The following is an 18,312-nucleotide window of genomic DNA, read 5'->3' on the forward strand; positions in this document are numbered from 1 at the left end:
GGTTCTCCTGACTTCAGGCTTGGTGCTTTATCCATTGAGCCATCTAGCTGCCCCTAAATAAAAAAAATATTAAAGCCCTTAATCTATAATATATAGATATGCACACATAGATATACACACATATAGACATATATTTATGGATGTGTGTGTGTGTATATATATATGTATATATAAAAGAATAAATTAAAATTTCCCACATTGGCTATATTGAAAAACATCTTTCTGCATTTTGAATCCATCTTGGTGTGCCAAGAGATGAGAGGCAGATTTCATCTTATTTCTTTTGATCTGTGCTTTATAATTGTGCTGATCAGAATTCTCAAGTCTTTTTTTCTATAATATTATTCTTATTATACAAATTGTTTTCTTAGTTCTATAGCCTTCTCTTTGAATCATAAAGAGCTCTTTTCTCAGTTTCCTCTGAAAATGCCTTAGACTAATTTTGAATGGTACACAAATTTTGTCAGTGCTACTGCCCCTAATATGAAAGGTACACTGAAACTACCTCACTGAGCCTCGGCAACAATTCTCCTTACAAAACCAACTTGGGGTCAGCAGCCTTACCTTGGAATGGTAGGAGACTGAGTTTTTGGCCACAGCACATTGCTTTTCCACCAAGAAGCAAAACCTTCTCCGTTCCTCAGTGAGGGCTGTCTTATAGCCATCAGACACATAGTTCTCCAATTCACCTTGCTTGTTACTGATTGCATCTATGTACTAGGGAAAGAAAAAGAGAAAATGATGAGCTGGGTGACTAAGGAACATATGCTTACATTTGGTTCTGTGCAAGCTCTCAGGTATAAACAGCATGTACTATTCTTACAAAGCAGAGGCCATAAATAGAGATGTATTCTGAGGCCATGAATTCAGGGTGCTCTTGATAACTATATTATGTTACACTGTTCTAGAACATTTACTCTTTTTCTTTTTTGCATTCCAAAAATGTCTTTAATCTTCAAAAAACCTCATTAATAATTTTTAAACCTTTTTATAACATGTTATAAAAGCCTTACATATAACCAGGAAAGCCACCCTTATATATACATTGCTAATTGTAACACAACTTGGAATATGTAGCTACACAATATAACAGTGTTTAAGCATCTTCTAACCTTTTCCTTCACTTCGTCACCCTCCACCTTTTTTGGGGGGTAAGTGGGAGGTGGTCTGGATTCTTTTCTGTATTCATTAGATCAATCTGGTATGCAAAAGTTCCACCATCGGGGGACAGTAGCCTACTAATAAAAGGTTTTTTTTAAAGTTTTATTATTTTTTATTATATTTTATCCTATAGATTTTTATTTTTACATTATAAATATTTACGTAACACTCCCAAATAAGCAAATTAAGCAAAACTAACAAGACAATGAATTAATCTGAAAATGCATGCAGCATGCCATATCACCTCTCTACTAAAGAAAATTAAAATTTAAAAATGGAAATCTAATTTTTTCCCTCCTTCCTACCCCCCACCTCACTGGGGGAGGGGGGGGGAAGAGATGAGAAAAACCAAATTCCTTCCAACAGATATGGGTAGCTGAGCAAAACAAATTCCCTTATTGGCTGTATGTGTGTATACAGAAATGTACAGACAACACAGTAACAAACAGACAACAACACAGTAATGACAAGATTATATGATTATCAATTGTAATGGACTCGTCTCTTTTCAACAATGAGGTGATTCAAGGCAATTCCAATAGATTAGTGAAGGAGAGAACCATCTGCATCCAGAGAGAGAACTAAGGAGACAATGTGGATCAAAGCATAATATTTTCACCTTTTTGTTGTTGTTGTTTTCTTTCTGGTGTTTTTTATTTCTTTCAACTTTTAATCTGATAATTCACGTATAATGTGGAAATATATTTAGAAGAATTGCACATGTTTAATCTATATTGGATTGCTTGCTACCTATGGGAGGGGGTTGGGGGGAAGGAGGGAGAAAAATTTGGAACACAAAGATTTTGCAAAGGTGAATGTTGAAAACTATTTTTGCATGTATTTGGAAAAATAATAATCTATTAAAATAAAAACAAAATATACACACACATATTAAATATCTATCTATCATTCTGCCCCCTAAATCTACTACCTGTCTCTCAGAAGGTGGATAATGTGGTTTTATCTTGTCTCTGGAATCACGGGTGGTGAGTTTTCACAGTTCTGAAAGCTTTCAAAATTGTCTTATCTTTATCATTTTGTTATTGTATAAAGATAAAATTGTGTTGTCTTCTTGGTTCTTCATCAGTTTACAAAAGTCTTCAAAATTATTTTTGATGTCACAATATTAATTGTTGCATTTCTGATTCTCCTCACTTTATTCTGCATGTATCAGTTCATATAAATTTTTCCATGAGTCTTTGAAATCATCTGTTTGCTCATTTCTCACAGAGCATTTTGCCACAATTTTTTCAGTTCTTCTTCAATTGATTTCCCTTCATGGGAATTCACTGCGGTCATTCACTGTATTGCCCAATTAGCTTAAAAAAAGCCAAGGTCTCTCACTGAATCCAATGTCATCTCTAGTCATTTTGATCTATTTCTGGCCACTGGACCTAGAGGACTCCAGAGGAGAAAGTAAGACTGGTGACTTCCACAGTCCTCCCTCACTTAAATCAGATTCACTTGCAAGTCATGATGTCACCTGATGTCATGGTCCACTTCCAGAATGAAGGACCAGGAGCAGGACCACGACCATCAACATGACCACTACCAACAATGTCATTCATGGATAGTAAGTAGATTGCTTTCAGGCTAGCTTCCTTCAATAAACAAAACACATCAGAAGGTTTTAAAGTTCAAAGACTCTTCAATGAACTGGGGATGGTGTAGTTGTATTTGTTTTTTAGGGGGTGGGATAAGAACCAGACTTCTGATTTCACTGATGCTCTTCGTCCTCAATGATGAAAGCCGCTCTCTACCAACATAGACTGACACCTGCTCTACAACTATTTGGGACACATGTGCCCATGTACACATAGCATTCATGGCAAAGGAGGGAACATGAACCCATATCTTTCTGACTTCAGAGCCAGTTGCATCTAAAAAGCTGTTTAATATAAATAAAATTAATACAAACTTATCTGAACAGTGGTAGAAAGGAGATATAAGATTCATCCAAATCAGTGATTCTCGTTAGTTTTGTCGACCTCCTGGTAAGGAAATCTTTTTCACCAAGGCAGATCAATACTTCCTTTCTAACTTATAGTCTGAAAGGTTAAGGATTTATCTACAGCCAATATGTCTCAAAGGAGGGACACAGCATTTTCTCCACTTGAACATTAGCTAAGGAAACCATTATTGGGAAGATAAATCTGTGCCACCTTCTGGGGGGAAGGGGTAAATTGTGTGTGTGTGTGTGTGTGTGTGTGTGTGTGTGTGTGTGTGTGTGTGTGGTGTGTTTTCCTGTAAGAGAAATTTTGGGATTTTTGTTTTTCTAAGACTCTTCAGACAATGAAAGCTTGACCAAAAGCATAAGATGGGTTATTAATCTTTATTCTGGATACCTTCCTCTTCAGGCAAGAAGGGAATTTGTAATCTTGACATTCCACAACTTAAAGTTGGACTCTCAAATCCCACTAATAGAAATGTCAACTTCAAAGGCATTTGAGCACCTCTCCTGTCACGTCTCTTGCCTTCTGGGTTAGCTGAGGGATGAGGTTTCTAGAAGTAGCCTGTGAAGAAATTATTTTCTTCAGGACCACTCCCTTTTCTTCTTTCATAGGAGGATGTTGGTGTCTATTGCTTTTTTGTTTCCTTGTTTTGTTTTTAGAGCTGCTTCCTTAGCCTATAGTTCTTGGTCCAAATCAGAACAGGCTGAAAGTGCCACATGCCCACATGTGGACTTTGATTATCCTGAAGGGACATTCATGGGGAAAAGCAAAGGAAACTGTGCTAAGAGATCATTCATTCACTCACTCATTCTTTCCCAGAAGCTTCCTTTTTGAGTCTGGGTAGAAAAAGCAGGGAGAGTTCTAAAAGATTTCTACACACCCTTCAAAACACTCCAAAAATGTGTGATTGGTTCAGTTATTCTGTTCCTTGCACCAACCAAATTCCCATCCCTTCAGAAGAGAGTCTATGTGGTTCAAAAAACCCTGAGATCAATCAGCCATCTCAAGCCTGTCTCAACTGAGCTAGGCTGGCTCTTGGACAATATATACACAATCCATCAACAGACCCATATTGTGGTCTTATAGGACCAGCTCCACAGGAGCTTTTGAGAGTCCTTGGCCATAAGGCATTAGAAAAGGGCTTTGCTGGAAGGACATTTTTAAATTTAATATGCCAGATCATTCCAAAACATCTTCCTGGCTCACTGACAGGGAGACTTTTGTTTCATTTCCTACCCACTCACCCAGCCCCTCTCAGTTCCTTGGTCAGGAGGCTGACACTAAGTGTAGGCTCCAGCTGTCCTCGGGCAGTTACACATGGGCAGTGCCGGCTGACCCCTCTTTAAGTCGGGCTTCCAGTCTGTTGGTGCTCCAGCCCACCAATCCTTGTTTCAGGAGATATTTTTTCAGACAAGCAGCTTACATCCATCTTTCTTCTCTTGAGAAGTCATATCATCCCAGCAGGGGGCAACCAAATCGAGAACACTGGGGAAGGGACGCCCCCATGCTCACCCCCCCCCACCTGTGACTCATGGGCTCCTTCCCCCACACACTGACTCAACCTGTGGGCCTTTCCCTGGGTGTGTGTGTGTGTGTGTGTGTGTGTGTGTGTGTGTGTGAGAGAGAGAGAGAGAGAGAGAGAGAGAGAGAGAGAGAGAGAGAAAGAAAGAAAGAGAAAGAGAAAGAGAAAGAGAGAGAGAGAGAGAGAGAAAGAGAGAGAGAGAGAGAGTGTGTGTATGTGTGTGTGTGTGTGTGTGTGTGTGTGTGTGTGTGTGTGTGTGTGTGTGTGTGGTGGGAGGTGGGGGAAGGAGAGGGGAAAACAATTGCTGGTAAATGCAATACAAGCTGTTCCCTCAGCCTCCCCTCCCCCATGTCGCCCACGCTGCTCATCCGCCCACCCGGATTTTGCAGCTACTCCACCTGCACCTTCCCAGCCCTGCTCTCCAGTTCTGTTATAAGGAGACAAAACAAGAGATGGAAAGAAAGTAAGCATGGGATGTGAAAATGGAAAAGGAGGCGGGCTGGGGGGAATACAAAAGGGTATGTCTCCCACTGTAACGGGGCTGGAGCCAGGAGCCACAATCATGGGATCTGCACGGAATCACCCTAGTCTTTGTGCCCCATGCGTGGAAAACAACATTTTGGGGGGCATCAAGAGCCTGTAGACAAGTTGGGACACAACTGCAAAGGGCTTGTGTTTCCTCTTGCAGCTGTCTAGGCTAGGCTAATATCATAGCTCCTGCAGCCCTGGTTTCTGGGAGACAAGGAGTGGAACACCGAGAGAGCACAGCCCTCCCTCACTTACCCATTAATATTCCTACTCTCCTAGACTCCCATCAAAGAATCAGCTCCTTCCCTAGGACAAGTCAGGGGCAATATAGCTAACTACGGCTGCTTCCCATTAGTGTAAGTAAGCCTTCTTGCCCCGAGAGGAGAGGTCTGAAATACGAGAAACGTTTTGCCTCACTTTTCAGGAGGGCCACCCATAAGCCTTCAAGCTCCTCAGCCCCACTCTGGCAGCGGTGATTTAAAGGCCCAAAACAAGGTGGGGTAGTGGAGAGGGATATTCCCCAACCGTCCTAGACCCCCAAGTGATGAATGAAAAGGATAAAAGCCTTCTTTCACATTTACATTAAGGAGTGCAAAGCTTTACCTACTTATAAATATCTTACTCAAGACTCAAAACAGGCCAGGGAGCTAAGCTCTATTAGCACATATTACAGTTAAGTCCCTGAGAATTTAAGTGACTTGCTCTAGAGAAATGTATCAGGAGATTTCAACCCTGGTCTTCCGAGACTAGTGTTTGAGGTTAGGGAAAAGAGAAGGGATATAAGGTTGCCTACAAGTGGTTCACAAGTTCTTAACTTTTCTTGTGTCATCAACCCCTTTGGTGATCTGGTAAAACTCACAGATCCCTTTTGCTTTCTCTGAATAATGGTTAGTTGTTAATATCTGTAATAGAAGTAATTGCTAAATTTTCCCTTTCCAACTAAACTCATGGATCCCCTAAAATTTATCCAAGAGTTCATGGACCCCCATATGTTAGCAATACCTGCCTTAAAGGAAGAATAGATTCTAAAATTCTTCCTGTCTGAAGCTTGTAGCTTTGCATGTCTCTTATTCTAATGTCTTTTCTTTCCTCCCTCCCTCTCTCTCTCTCTCCTCCTTTCTCCCTCTGTCTCTTTCTCTTTTCCTTTCTCCTCTTCCTCTTCCCTTCCTTCTCTCCCTCTTTCTCTCCTTCTCCCCTTCCCCTTCCTCCTCCCTCTCCCTTTCTGTCTCCCTGTCTTGTGTATCTCTTTCTCTGCCTCAATAGCCTAAAATTGTTTTTTTTTTGGTGACCACACACTATTCAAAATAATTTGAGGCTGTCTCGAAAAACCCCCAAAATACCAGGAGTCATACCTCTGGTCAACCAATCTCCGCTTCAACATTTATAAGATGCTTACTACAATACAAGGCACAGGATAAGATACAATGTGAAATAAGACAATCCTTGCCTTTGTGGCAGGGGGTTACAGACCCTAAAATGGGCAGATTCAGTGCAAATCAAAGAACTTCCTCCCACAGCAGACAGAAGCAGCTCTTGAATATTTTCTCTCCTATTATGCAATACTCATCATTGCCTCTTGCTTCTGTGCCTTCTAAAAATGTTTCTCTGCATCTCTAATGCTGAAATGAATGGCAGGACCACTCTTTCCCAACACACAAGGCTGATGGGGAAAAAAGCTGCACCTTCACTTAAAAGGCAAAGCAGTACTTATTTTTTTTTAGTTCCAGAGGGCAGATCCACACTCCAAGAAGTTATTGGTCACCAAGGTGTGCAGAGGTGTGAACAGACTGCAGAACCTAATTGGTTTTTGCTATAGGCTCCCTACTTTATAATCAACTATTTCCCCCAGTGACTGAAATGCTCATGTTTACAGTTTCCTCCCCCACCCCCCTGCCAAAGAAAGGGGGGAAAAGATGTCCTGTAAAGAAAAATATCATTGGTCCTTGGAGGTCTCTAAGTAAAAAGGCTGGATGACCACTTGTCAGAGATGCTGTGGATACTAGATCCATTTTAGGCTCTGAGACTTCTTCTGAATCTGGGAAGTACATACTTTCCATATTACAACCCTACCAGGGAAGTGATCCTGGTCAGTATTATCTTTGTAAGATGAAGAAGTCTGAGGAAAGGAGAAGTGACTTTTCCAAAGTCACGTGTCTGCTAATTAAGGTGCATGGGCTTATTCACCCAAATCACTGCTAGGAGGCAGCCAGAAGGTGCTCTCTGTCTCTATTAACTCCAGAAACAACAAATGCTGCCAAAGTACTCCACAACAGGGCCAAGAAGAACATATCTGAAGCAAGGCTGCCAGGGTCCACCTGCATACCATGAAGCCACCTCACTGAAAAAAAGGACATTGTTAACTCCTACCGTTGCAGCAAGAACCTTCTTCAAGAAGATCTTTCTGACCTTTGTACTAGAATGGTTTGGGACAGAGAGTTCCTCAGTGGGCATGTGCAAGGGAGCACACAGGGGAGGAAGGAGGGCGGAACCATAAACCTCCAGTATTGGCCAAAGCTTGTGGAAATTTTATCTACTTGTGTCTTCCTGAAAGACTTGCCAGATGGAAAAAGTCCAACCCAGGTTCTGGGCAAGTTGCGAAGTTCCAAGGAGTAGGGAGGAGGAAGAGGAGGAAGAGAGTGGAGAGGAGAGCACCGCTTATCCTCCCAGAATTCACCTCAGTGATGGAGGAGCACTTGCATACACCACAATTGTAGGGGGCAATGAGGTGACTTCCACATTAAGACAGACTTAATGCACTTCCTAAGTAGGAAGAGCTTTACCGAGCTGGGAGTCCTACTCATCCACTTACTACCAATGTCATCTAGAGCAAATCAATGCACTTCTCTGGGACTTGGTTTCTTCATCTGCAAAATGGAAAGGAGAGATGCTCCTTCCTCCAGGTTCTTTCAGGCCTTACTGATGTATGCTGACTCCTAGTCAGAGATGCTCAGCAAAGGCCAAGGTGGTAAGGTGCTACAATCTATTCTGAAAGTGGCCAGGGGCCAAATGTGAAAGGACAGGAAGACCAAGTCCTCAAAGGAATACCCCAACCAAGGAGAGATGCAAATAAAAGAAAACCAAACTCCCATCTTAGAATAAACCAGGCCTGTGGCCAAGACAATCCGAGTAAGGAGAAGAACAGGCTCAAGCAGCTACCCAGATGACTGCAACCCTGGAATTTCACTTATGCCCACACCCTCAAAGCCAACAAAGCTCAGGATAAAAATTAGCCTTCTCCAGGTCCAGGACCAACTCAGGATCAAATAAAACCTGAGATTTGGGGCTTAAAGGGACACCAAAGGTCATGTAAGGCCAACCCCTTCATTTTACAGATAAGAAGACTGAGACCCAGAGAGCCTAAGGGACTTTCCTAAGATCTCACAGATAGCGAAGCTGGGCCTCAAGCCTGGGTCCTTGGACTCCAAACACAATGTTCTTTCCACTGCCATTCAAACTGGTTCTGGGTTTCTAGGTTGGTTGTAATTTCTCTCAAATAAATGTTCTTTCTTACCAAGGGAGAGACAGGGGAAGGGGAAAATCACCAGCTTAACCTGCACTTTACTCAAAGAGATGGCCTCATTAGCTGGGCTTGTGCTGCTTCCAAATGCCTAGGGAGGAAAAGGGAATTTTATTTTTAAAATTTCCATTTATTCAAATCAATCCCCTGGATAGACAGCAGTGAGATGAGCATCAGGATATACATCAAAAGAAACCAGTTGTTGTAACTCACTGTGTTGGGAGGATGGTCATGATGACCCAGCATGGGCTACTGTAGCAGGGTGGAGGGGGTGGGAGATAGAAGAGTGGAAGATAGAGTAGAAGATAGAGAAACTCCAGGTCTCTCAGTGTCTGAGAATTTTCACTTTTTCTGACAGATGAAGAGGGAGAAGAAAGGCATCTGCAGAGGGGGATGGGGTGCAACCTCTACAAACTGCTTGCTTGGAGATAAGACCAAAAGTCAGACCGGGGCCTGGCAAAGTGAGTTATCATCTCAGATCTGGGGTCAGAACAACAAAAATGTGTTCAGAAAAGATGTTGATGCCTATCAAGATGATTAGGGATCCTGGTGAAATCTCCTCCCACTCAGGAGTTTTTAACTCTTTGGTTACTGCCATTCAAAAAGGGAAGAAATTCCTACAAGCACGGTTTATGTTCCCCACACCAAGATCCCTGATCAATTACTCTCATTTATATTAGCTGAGCATTACAACATGATTACTCAAACTTCCTTGCACACACTTAAATAGCAATTAACTTCTTGAGGTGAGAAAACCATAACAAAACTTTCAAAAACATCATAAGAGAGGAGAAAAAGGGGAGAGAGAGGGAGAGAGGAAAAGAGACAGAGGCAGAGAAAGAGGGAGAGGGAGAAGGAGAGAATAGCATTATGTAATGGAATAATAGACATGGATTCTAGTATCAGCTTTTCTACTTACTATTTACTTAAAAATTATTTTACTTCTCAGTTTCCTCTCAAGGATCAAAATAGATGATTCCTAAAGGACACCTTTTCCAGTCCTAAATTCCATAACTCTTTATTCCTAAATCCATCCCTCTAGTGTGTCCTCCATCCTTATGTTTTCATAGTAGGTGACCAACGCTTCTATTTAAATAAAAAAAGTACGGTGACAACCTATATATGAAAGTCTTCCTTGGTGAACAGAGAAGGCTTAAAAACAGACCATTTAAAAAGCACCTAGATGTAAATCTGAGCTTCAAATGGCACTGAGTCTCTCTTCACTGAACCATAAAACGCCCACTGTTCTTCTAACTACTATAGCTCTCTGGAATCTTTTGGGGTTAGGTGCTATGGTGACAATCACTATAGAGAGAAATCCAACCAAAAGGCATTTAACAAAAAGTGCTTGCACTTAGTCATTCCCAGACTGAAGCCCTAAGGAGACAAAAGCAATCAGAATATAAATCTTCTCATCTTTGCCAAGAATGCCAATGACTAAGAAATTGGGGGATAAGGAATTTTTTTAAAAACTAAAACATTAATTTTGTCATTCTTGACTGGCGTGGCCACATTGTGTATTTCACTCCTTGGTATTACACAGAAATGACATTGCCACTTTAAGGCCAAGGCAATTTGGGAGAATGTTTGGATTCTTGGCCTTCTGCTGTCACTGTCAACACCAATTACAAGTAACCAGAAAACTAGGGGTATGTACTTGACTGGTTGTGATGTATGTGAAGAAGGCAGAAAGAATATGCTTTTTCACATATTATGTGACAGCCAGATCCAGGAAAAGGGTCTTCCACATGCTGTCTGCTTAAACACATCAAGCTCTATTAAACCAGCTTACCAGGATTAGGGTTCCAAAAGGGCAAAGAATGCCACAAACTCTTGAGAAGGTAATTCTCCTTTACTTAAAGTTTCCTCTTTATAGCAATATTCTATTGCTAGCAGGACCATATATCCAGTGGGAGATGCCACCAGGGGAGCTGACCATTACTTCTAATTTCTTGCCCAATTTTCAGCCAATCACTTTCAACTGCCTGCTGAACATCCCTTACCTAGGTATTATGTTTAAAATTTTCACAATTCATTATCTTTTCTCCCTAACCCTTTCTTCATACTTCCCTGATTCTGTTGTGCACAACACCATCTTCCCAGTCACCTAGATTTATAATCTAAGAACCATCCCTGACTTTTCATACTCCCTCCACTTTCACATCCTATCAACTGCTGGGTCTTGTCAATTTTGTGTCCACATCATTCGACATCCATTCTCTTCTTCTTCATTCACACAATGTATCATGGGAGTTCAGATCTTTATTACCTCTTGGCTGGACCACTGTAATAGATTCCTAATTTTTTCCCTTGCTTCTAATCGTTCTCTTCTCCATTGTCTATATGGCTCCCAAAAGGATCTCTTAAAGCACCTGAGGTCTTGCCCATATCTTTATGGACCTAGATATTGATTGTCTATAAGATAGAATACAAGGCTGCAAGACTGGCTTATGGCCTTACTACCACAACAATCTGATTCCCATCTCCCTTTCCACTTCATTTTACAAATTCTATATTCCAATAAAATTGGGGTACCTGTTGACTCTCTTCCCCTCCTTTCAATTATAAGGTTGATGGGCTTGAACTATCTCCTCTTTCCTCTCTTACCAGTCAGAATCACTGTTTTTCTTCAAGGCTCACCTCGCAGGCCACCTCCACCAAGAAGCCTCCCCTGTTCTTCCCACTTGTTAGTGCCTCCTCTGACTTCAGTTTTCCTGACCTGCTCACATATTAGAACATAAACTCCCCAAGGAGTTTCTCTTATATCCTCCTAACTCTTGGGTCTTTCACACAGCAGGTATACAAGCTGAATTGAAGTCATGACTGAAATATCTCCTCTAGTTAGCTTGTTTTTTCTTTTTTCCTGTCCTAAAAGAATTGATGGCAGAATTGCCCTGAGTCAGCAACATTTCCCCTCTAGCCAACCCTCTAATACCCAAATGCTGGGAGATGTGAAGATGAAGAGAGGCTGGTTCTTGAGTGTCTGTCATTGTAACAAGCATCACACCCTACAGATAAACATGGTTCTATGGAGCTGATGGGAGAGATCCATCACCAAATGTCTGAAGTTAACGCTTTCATGTCAAAGCAAAGACAACAACAATGGTACACATAAATTGAGGACACATTAAGTTTGTTTTCAGAGTCTATTCTATTTCTGAACTTCACTTGTTAGGGTATTGAGAGACTTGGATCTCTAACCCTATCACTGAACTGCAAAGATATCCTGAGCAAGTAACTTGGTCTGAGTCTTTCCTCACTTATAAAATAAGATTATTGGACTAGACCATATCTGAACCTTTATTTAGCTTTAACATTCTAGGATTCTATGAATTATATATGTGTTTAAGATCATAAGATTTAGAGACTGGTCATTTCAGTCCTGTCCAACTGTTCATGACCCTATTTGAATTTTCTAAGCAAAGACTCTCGAATGGTTTACCATTTTTCTCTCCAGTTCATTTCACAAATGGAGAAACTGAGAAAAACAGAGCTAAATGATCTGCCCTGGGTCATAGTGTCTGAGGCTAGATTAGAATTCAGGTCTTCTTGACTTCACTCCACCAGACAGCTTCCCCAAAGGAAAGGAGAACGTCAGAAATTATCTAGTCTAACTCCTTCATCTTATAAGGAAAGCCCCAAAAAGAGATTTTCCATGTTGTACAGATTGTAAATTCAGGACTTGCATTTGAAGTCGGATCTTATAAATCTAGATCAAGTACCTTTTCCTCCATGTGCCTAGCATACCACCTGGGCATTTCCTAGTTCATTTCCTAATGACCTAATAAATAGGATCCTAACTTGTTAGCACAGCCAGGACTTGAAAGATACAAATACTGGAACTGGCAGTTAGAATTATAGAGTAGAGTGAGCATGAACCTGTGTTTCTTTTGTCCCCAAATACTTTTTTTTTTTTTTAGTCCAAGGAAACAGTCTTCCAAAGGAAAACTTGATTTTCCACTGCCTTCCTCAGACACACACAAGATATCAAAGGAAAAGCTCATCTCAATTGGGCCCCTTTGCAGTCTTATATCTCTATTTGTTTTTCTTTCTTCCCTTAAGAAAATGGAACCAATTTTACTCTAATGGAAAGAAATATGCCTGCTACTGCGGAAACTGTAGACTTGTCTAACAGCTACTCTGAGCTTTTAAAATGTTTAAAAATTAGAACGGATTTAATGGAAGCTAATAGAATTAAACTACCCTGTACATCAGTTGTTCTCAAACTTTTTTTTTTTTCCTTTTCTCATGTCATTGTTCGGGGCGAGAAATCAGAGCTTCCTGAATGTTGGAGAGAAAGAAGGGTTTCCCAGACAGTTAAGTGGAACTTTCAGATCCAGTACTTGGGCCTGAGGATTCCTTGGTCTCTATTCTCCCTTTACTTCCACAGAACTCTTAGTGGAGCACAGGGTTTTGTGCCTCTCTCTGCTATAACAGCTGCTATGACCTTCCTAATGCCAAGTCAGGAAGTTAAAAAAGATGCAACTAGGGGCGTGGGGGGGGAGGGGAGAGGGCGGGGAGAGGAGAGGAAACTGTGGAAGGCTCAGGATGAGACAGGAGTTTTGTGGGCCATTGAGCAAAACTCCCAACACACTAGTGTGCTATGGCAGGCACTCTCTGAGTTCCACTGCTGTACAGTCACACACTGCACCCATTAAATGGGACCAGCCTCTGCTATTATCTTTGCTGAAGAACTAAATTATGGTTATTTTGTTTTTGCTTTGTTTAATTACACATCCCTTTAAATAGAACTAACCCTTTCTCAGACCACAAACTGGATGTACTTGCCTTCTGAAACAAGAAAAAGAAAGGGGAAAAAAAGCAAGCTGATTGAAGACCATAAAATAAACCAAAGATGACTTAACAATTTCTTTTTATTATGGTAAACAGAATAACAAAGAATGATTCCCCTAGGATTAAATGGAAGTCTGCAAGTTGTTACTATGGGAGCCACACTATTTGTCTTATTTTGCTCTCCTGCTGGTGCTTCTCTCTCACCCTCCCTCCTCCTTTTTTTTTCTTTGTGGCCCATGAATAGCTCATACCATCCTTCTTAGGAAAAGAAATACCGTAAATTTAACAAACACCAAGATAACTCCTCCAGTTAAACTATTTGGGTATCCTCTCAAAGAGCAGTGCACTAGGGCGGAAAGAACGCTGCTTTAAGCTGCAGATCTTGCACTTGGCTGACATATTATCTCTGAGCCTTGATTTCCTTATTTATGAGTATAATTCTATGCAAGTCAAAGGGCACTTGTTATGAGAAAGAGTTATTTTAAGTATGTTATTCAGTCATTTCAATCATGTCAAACTCTTTGTGATGCCACTGAGGTTTTCTTGGCAAAGATACTCAGGTAGTTTGCCATTTTCTTCTCCAGCTCATTTTACCAGATGAGGAAACTGAGGCAAACAGGGTTAAGTGACTTGCCCAGAGTATATGGCTTGTAAGTGTCTGAGGCTGGATTTGAATTTGCTTCTTCCCCATTCTAGGCCTGGCCTCTGCCCACAGCACTACCTTGTTGTATTTAAGTATCTAATTCGAGGTATTTGTTATTCTCCCCTTTTCCCCCTCTCCAAATAGGATGAAATTGCTTTGGGAAATAGCAGAACACTCTTAGCTTGCTAGGAGGATCAATGAGTTGTGCTTTGGACTAGACCAAAGGAAGAGGTTCTTGATCTTTGTATAAAATCATATCTTACCACCACCACAGTGGGTAACTGTAATGCATTGCCATGGTGCTCTCGATGTCTCCATTTTGATTCTTCACATGCAGATTAGCTACAGAAAGAATTTTGATCTCGGTAACCTTTCTCCTGCCATCCAGTATGCATCTGGTCCTTATCCTCTCTTGGTCAAGACAACAAATTCTGGGAATGCAAATTCACTTGAACACCTTAGAGGGCTACTTTGGGAATTAGAATCTGGGTTCAAGTCTTGCTTCCAAAACACAAATTGTCTATGCAACCATCGGACAAGCCATTTAATATATAATATATATAATAATATTATATATTAATAGTATATATATATAATATAATAATAAATAAAGATTAACCTCTTTATATGTCTCAGATGACTCACATAGACTGGAAATTGTAGCACCCTACAAGAATGGAATCACTGATGGAGATTTGTAACACTGATGGTTGTTACAAAACAAACACAACCAACTCCAATCTCCCCAAAAGGCCACATAATCAAAAATCATTTTTACAGACAAGAACTGAGGCAAATAGGATTAAGTCAAGATTGATCTCCTTGTTTGCATTATTTTAATAATTGCTGTCATTCAGTCATTTTAGTCATGTCTACCTCTATGTGACCTAATTTGGAGTTTTCTTGGCAGAAATACTGGAATGGCTTGTCATTTCCTTTTCCAATTCGTTTTACAGATGAGGAACCTGAGGCAAATTGGGTGAAGTAATTTCTCTCTCCAGGATCACACAGCTAATAAGTGTCTGATGTCAGATTTGAACTCATAAAATGAGTCTTTCTAAACTCAGAACCTGGTGCTCCATCCACTGCACACCTATATAGTAATAGATTCCTTTCATTAAAGGGGAGGATTATGGGAGTATCCATCACACCCTTCTATGAGTTATACCTCAAACTTCCAAGATGGTAAAATGCCAGACTAGCATTGAACCTGTACTCAAAGTTTTCATCTTTCACATTCTTCTACAAGATCATGTCTAGGTAGCCAAAAAGGCAGACTTCACACACACACACACACACACACACACACACACACACACACACACACATAATGTTTGCTCCACAGTTTTGGTTCATTATTTCCAAAGCTGGATGGTGCTAATGAAGTTTACTCTCAGTCATAAATACTTGGATTGTTACTAATGAAATCAGCAGCCCACATGGTCATTTATGAGATACCTCCAGATTATAAGAATACACACAACTTTATGTGAATGGGCAGAGATATTTCAGGATGACAAATACTCAAATCCAAATTTCTTAGGCCCATTTTTCCATGTTGGGAAATCACCAAATTCACTCCAGTCGATGGCTTATTGTATCCCCTAATCCTTCCTTTAAAAAAGTCTTTTTTTTTTTTGTACACTTAATCTTCAATACACATAAGTATTTCAAAATACTAAGAAGAACTGGAGACAAGATGACATAAAGAAACTACAAACATCTGTTGTAGTTTAGTTTTTAAAAGGTGAATTATTAATCTTAATAAGGTAGTGACAATATTACTCTATTTTTGTCCCCCTATTTTTTTCCAAGTTTATTACTACCCACTAATTGACCCAACTCTACCCCGTCTGAGTAGAGGGCCTTTCTTATAACAAACAAGTCTAGGTATAGTTAAGCAGAAACAACTGAAGGCATTGGCTATGCCCGAAGAAGAGATGTGGGGTTCTGTCAAATGGTACAATGAAGAAAGTGCCAGCCTAAAGTCAGAAAGATCTGAATTCAAATTCAACCTCAGACTCTTATTGAATGATCCTAAGCAAGTCATGTAACTTCTACTTGTCTCAGTTTCCAGGGGTGATTGTAAGGATCAAATGAAATCATGAGTCTATATGTACACACACACATATATATCACATTGATTGATTGATTCAATTCTTTCAATTTTTCAATTGTTACCTGGTTCAGAAGATGTTCTATGTGCAATTCTTTTTTACTCTTCTAAATTTAACTAAGGGTCCTCCAACAAATTTACACCCCAAGTTTGAATTTCTCACTTTGACAAGTTTGACAATTTCTTATTTTTGAAAACATATACAAAGATAGTTTTCAACATTTATCCTCACAAAATCTTGTGTTCCAAATTTTTCTCCTTATCCCCTCTCCTAGATAGCAAGTAATCCAATATGTGTTAAACGTACAATTCTTCTATACATATCTCCACAATTACTGTGCTGCACAAGAAAAATCAATCGAAAAGGAAAAAACAAAAAAGAAAGTACAAGCAAGCAAATAACAATAAAAAGAGAGAAAATGCTATGTTGTGATCCACACTCAGTTCCCGCAAACCTCTCTCTGGTGCAAATAGCTCTCTCCATCACAAGATCATTGGAATCATCTCATTATTGGAAAGAGCCACGTTCATTAGAATTGATCATCATATAATCTTGTTGTTTTCATGTACAATGATATCCGAGTTCTCCAGGCCTCTTTGAAATCACCCTGCTAATCATTTCTTATAGAACAATAATATTCCATAACATTCCTAACTTATTCAGCCATTTTCCAGCTCATGGGTATCCACTTAGTTTCCAGTTTCTTGCCTCTACAAAAAGGGTTGCCACAAACATTTTTTGCACATGTGGGTCCCTCATCATTATCTCTTTGGGATACAGACTCAATAGTAACACTACTGGATCAAAAGATATGCACAGTTTGATAGCCCTTTGGATATAGTTCCAAATTGCTTTCCAGAATGATTGGATCAGTTCATCCAATCACATCCAATATGACAATTTTCCCACATCCTCTTCAATATTTCTCATTTTCTTTTCCTGTCATCTTAGTCAGTCTGAGAAGTATAAAGTAGTATCTCAGAGTTGTCTTAATTTGCCTTTTTCTAAGCAACAGTAATTTAGGGCACCTTTTCATATGAATAGAAATGGCTTTACTTTCTTTGTCTGAAAATTGGCCATTCATATCTTTTGACTATTTATCAATTGGGGAATAGCTTGTAAATTTGAGTCAATTCTCTATATATTTTAGAAGTGAGGCCTGCTAGCTGTACCTGATCTAAAATTATATTATAAAGCAACCATTTGGTATTGGCTAAGAAATAGATTAGTTGATCAGTGGAATAGGTTAGGTTCACAAGATAGAATAGTCAACTTTAGCAATCTAGTGTTTGACAAACCCAAAGATCCTAACTTTTGGAATAAGAATTCATTATTTGATAAAAACTGCTGGGATAACTGGAAATTAGTATGGCAGAAATTAGGCATGGACCTATACTTAACACTGTATACCAAGATAAAATCAAAAATGGGTCCATGATCTAGGTATAAAGAACGAGATTATAAATAAATTAGAGGAACATAGGATAGTTTATCTCTCAGACTTGTGGAGGAGAAAGAAATTTGTGACCAAAGATGAACTAGAGACCATTACTGATCACAAAATAGAAAATTTTGATTATATCAATTTTAAAAGCCTTTGTACAAACAAAACAAATGCAGACAAGATTAGAAGGGAAGCAACAAACTGGGAAAACATCTTCACAGTTAAAGGTTCTGATAAAGGCCTCATTTCCAAAATATATAGAGAACTGACTCAAATTTATAAGAAATCAAGCCATTCTCCAATTGATAAATGGTCAAAGGATATGAACAGAAAATTTTCAGATGATGAAATTGAAACTATTACCACTCATATGAAAGAGTGTTCCAAATCACTATTGATTAGAGAAATGCAAATTAAGACAACGCTGAGATACCACTACACACCTGTCAGATTGGCTAAGATGACAGGAAAAAATAATGATGAATGTTGGAGGGGATGCAGGAAAACTGGGACACTGATGCGTTGTTGATGGAGTTGAGAACGAATCCAACCATTCTGGAGAGCAATCTGGAATTATGCCCAAAAAATTATCAAACTGTGCATACCCTTTGATCCAGCAGTGCTACTACTGGGC

The 18,312-nt window shown here is 39.8% G+C and overlaps 1 protein-coding gene across 4 annotated transcripts in view; it reads right to left on the reverse strand.

Annotated features, from left to right (window-relative positions):
- BAIAP2 (BAR/IMD domain containing adaptor protein 2) overlaps window positions 1-18,312 on the reverse strand; it is a 169,290-nt gene that overhangs the window by 34,206 nt on the left and 116,772 nt on the right. For all 4 annotated transcript variants that reach the window (XM_051995410.1, XM_051995413.1, XM_051995412.1 and 1 more), the window contains exon 7: window positions 565-717. In XM_051995410.1, coding sequence (XP_051851370.1) covers window positions 565-717 — 153 coding nt within the window. The remainder of the gene's footprint in view (window positions 1-564; window positions 718-18,312) is intronic.

Source organism: Antechinus flavipes, chromosome 4 (assembly GCF_016432865.1).
Source record: "Antechinus flavipes isolate AdamAnt ecotype Samford, QLD, Australia chromosome 4, AdamAnt_v2, whole genome shotgun sequence".
Classification (NCBI taxonomy): domain Eukaryota; kingdom Metazoa; phylum Chordata; class Mammalia; order Dasyuromorphia; family Dasyuridae; genus Antechinus; species Antechinus flavipes.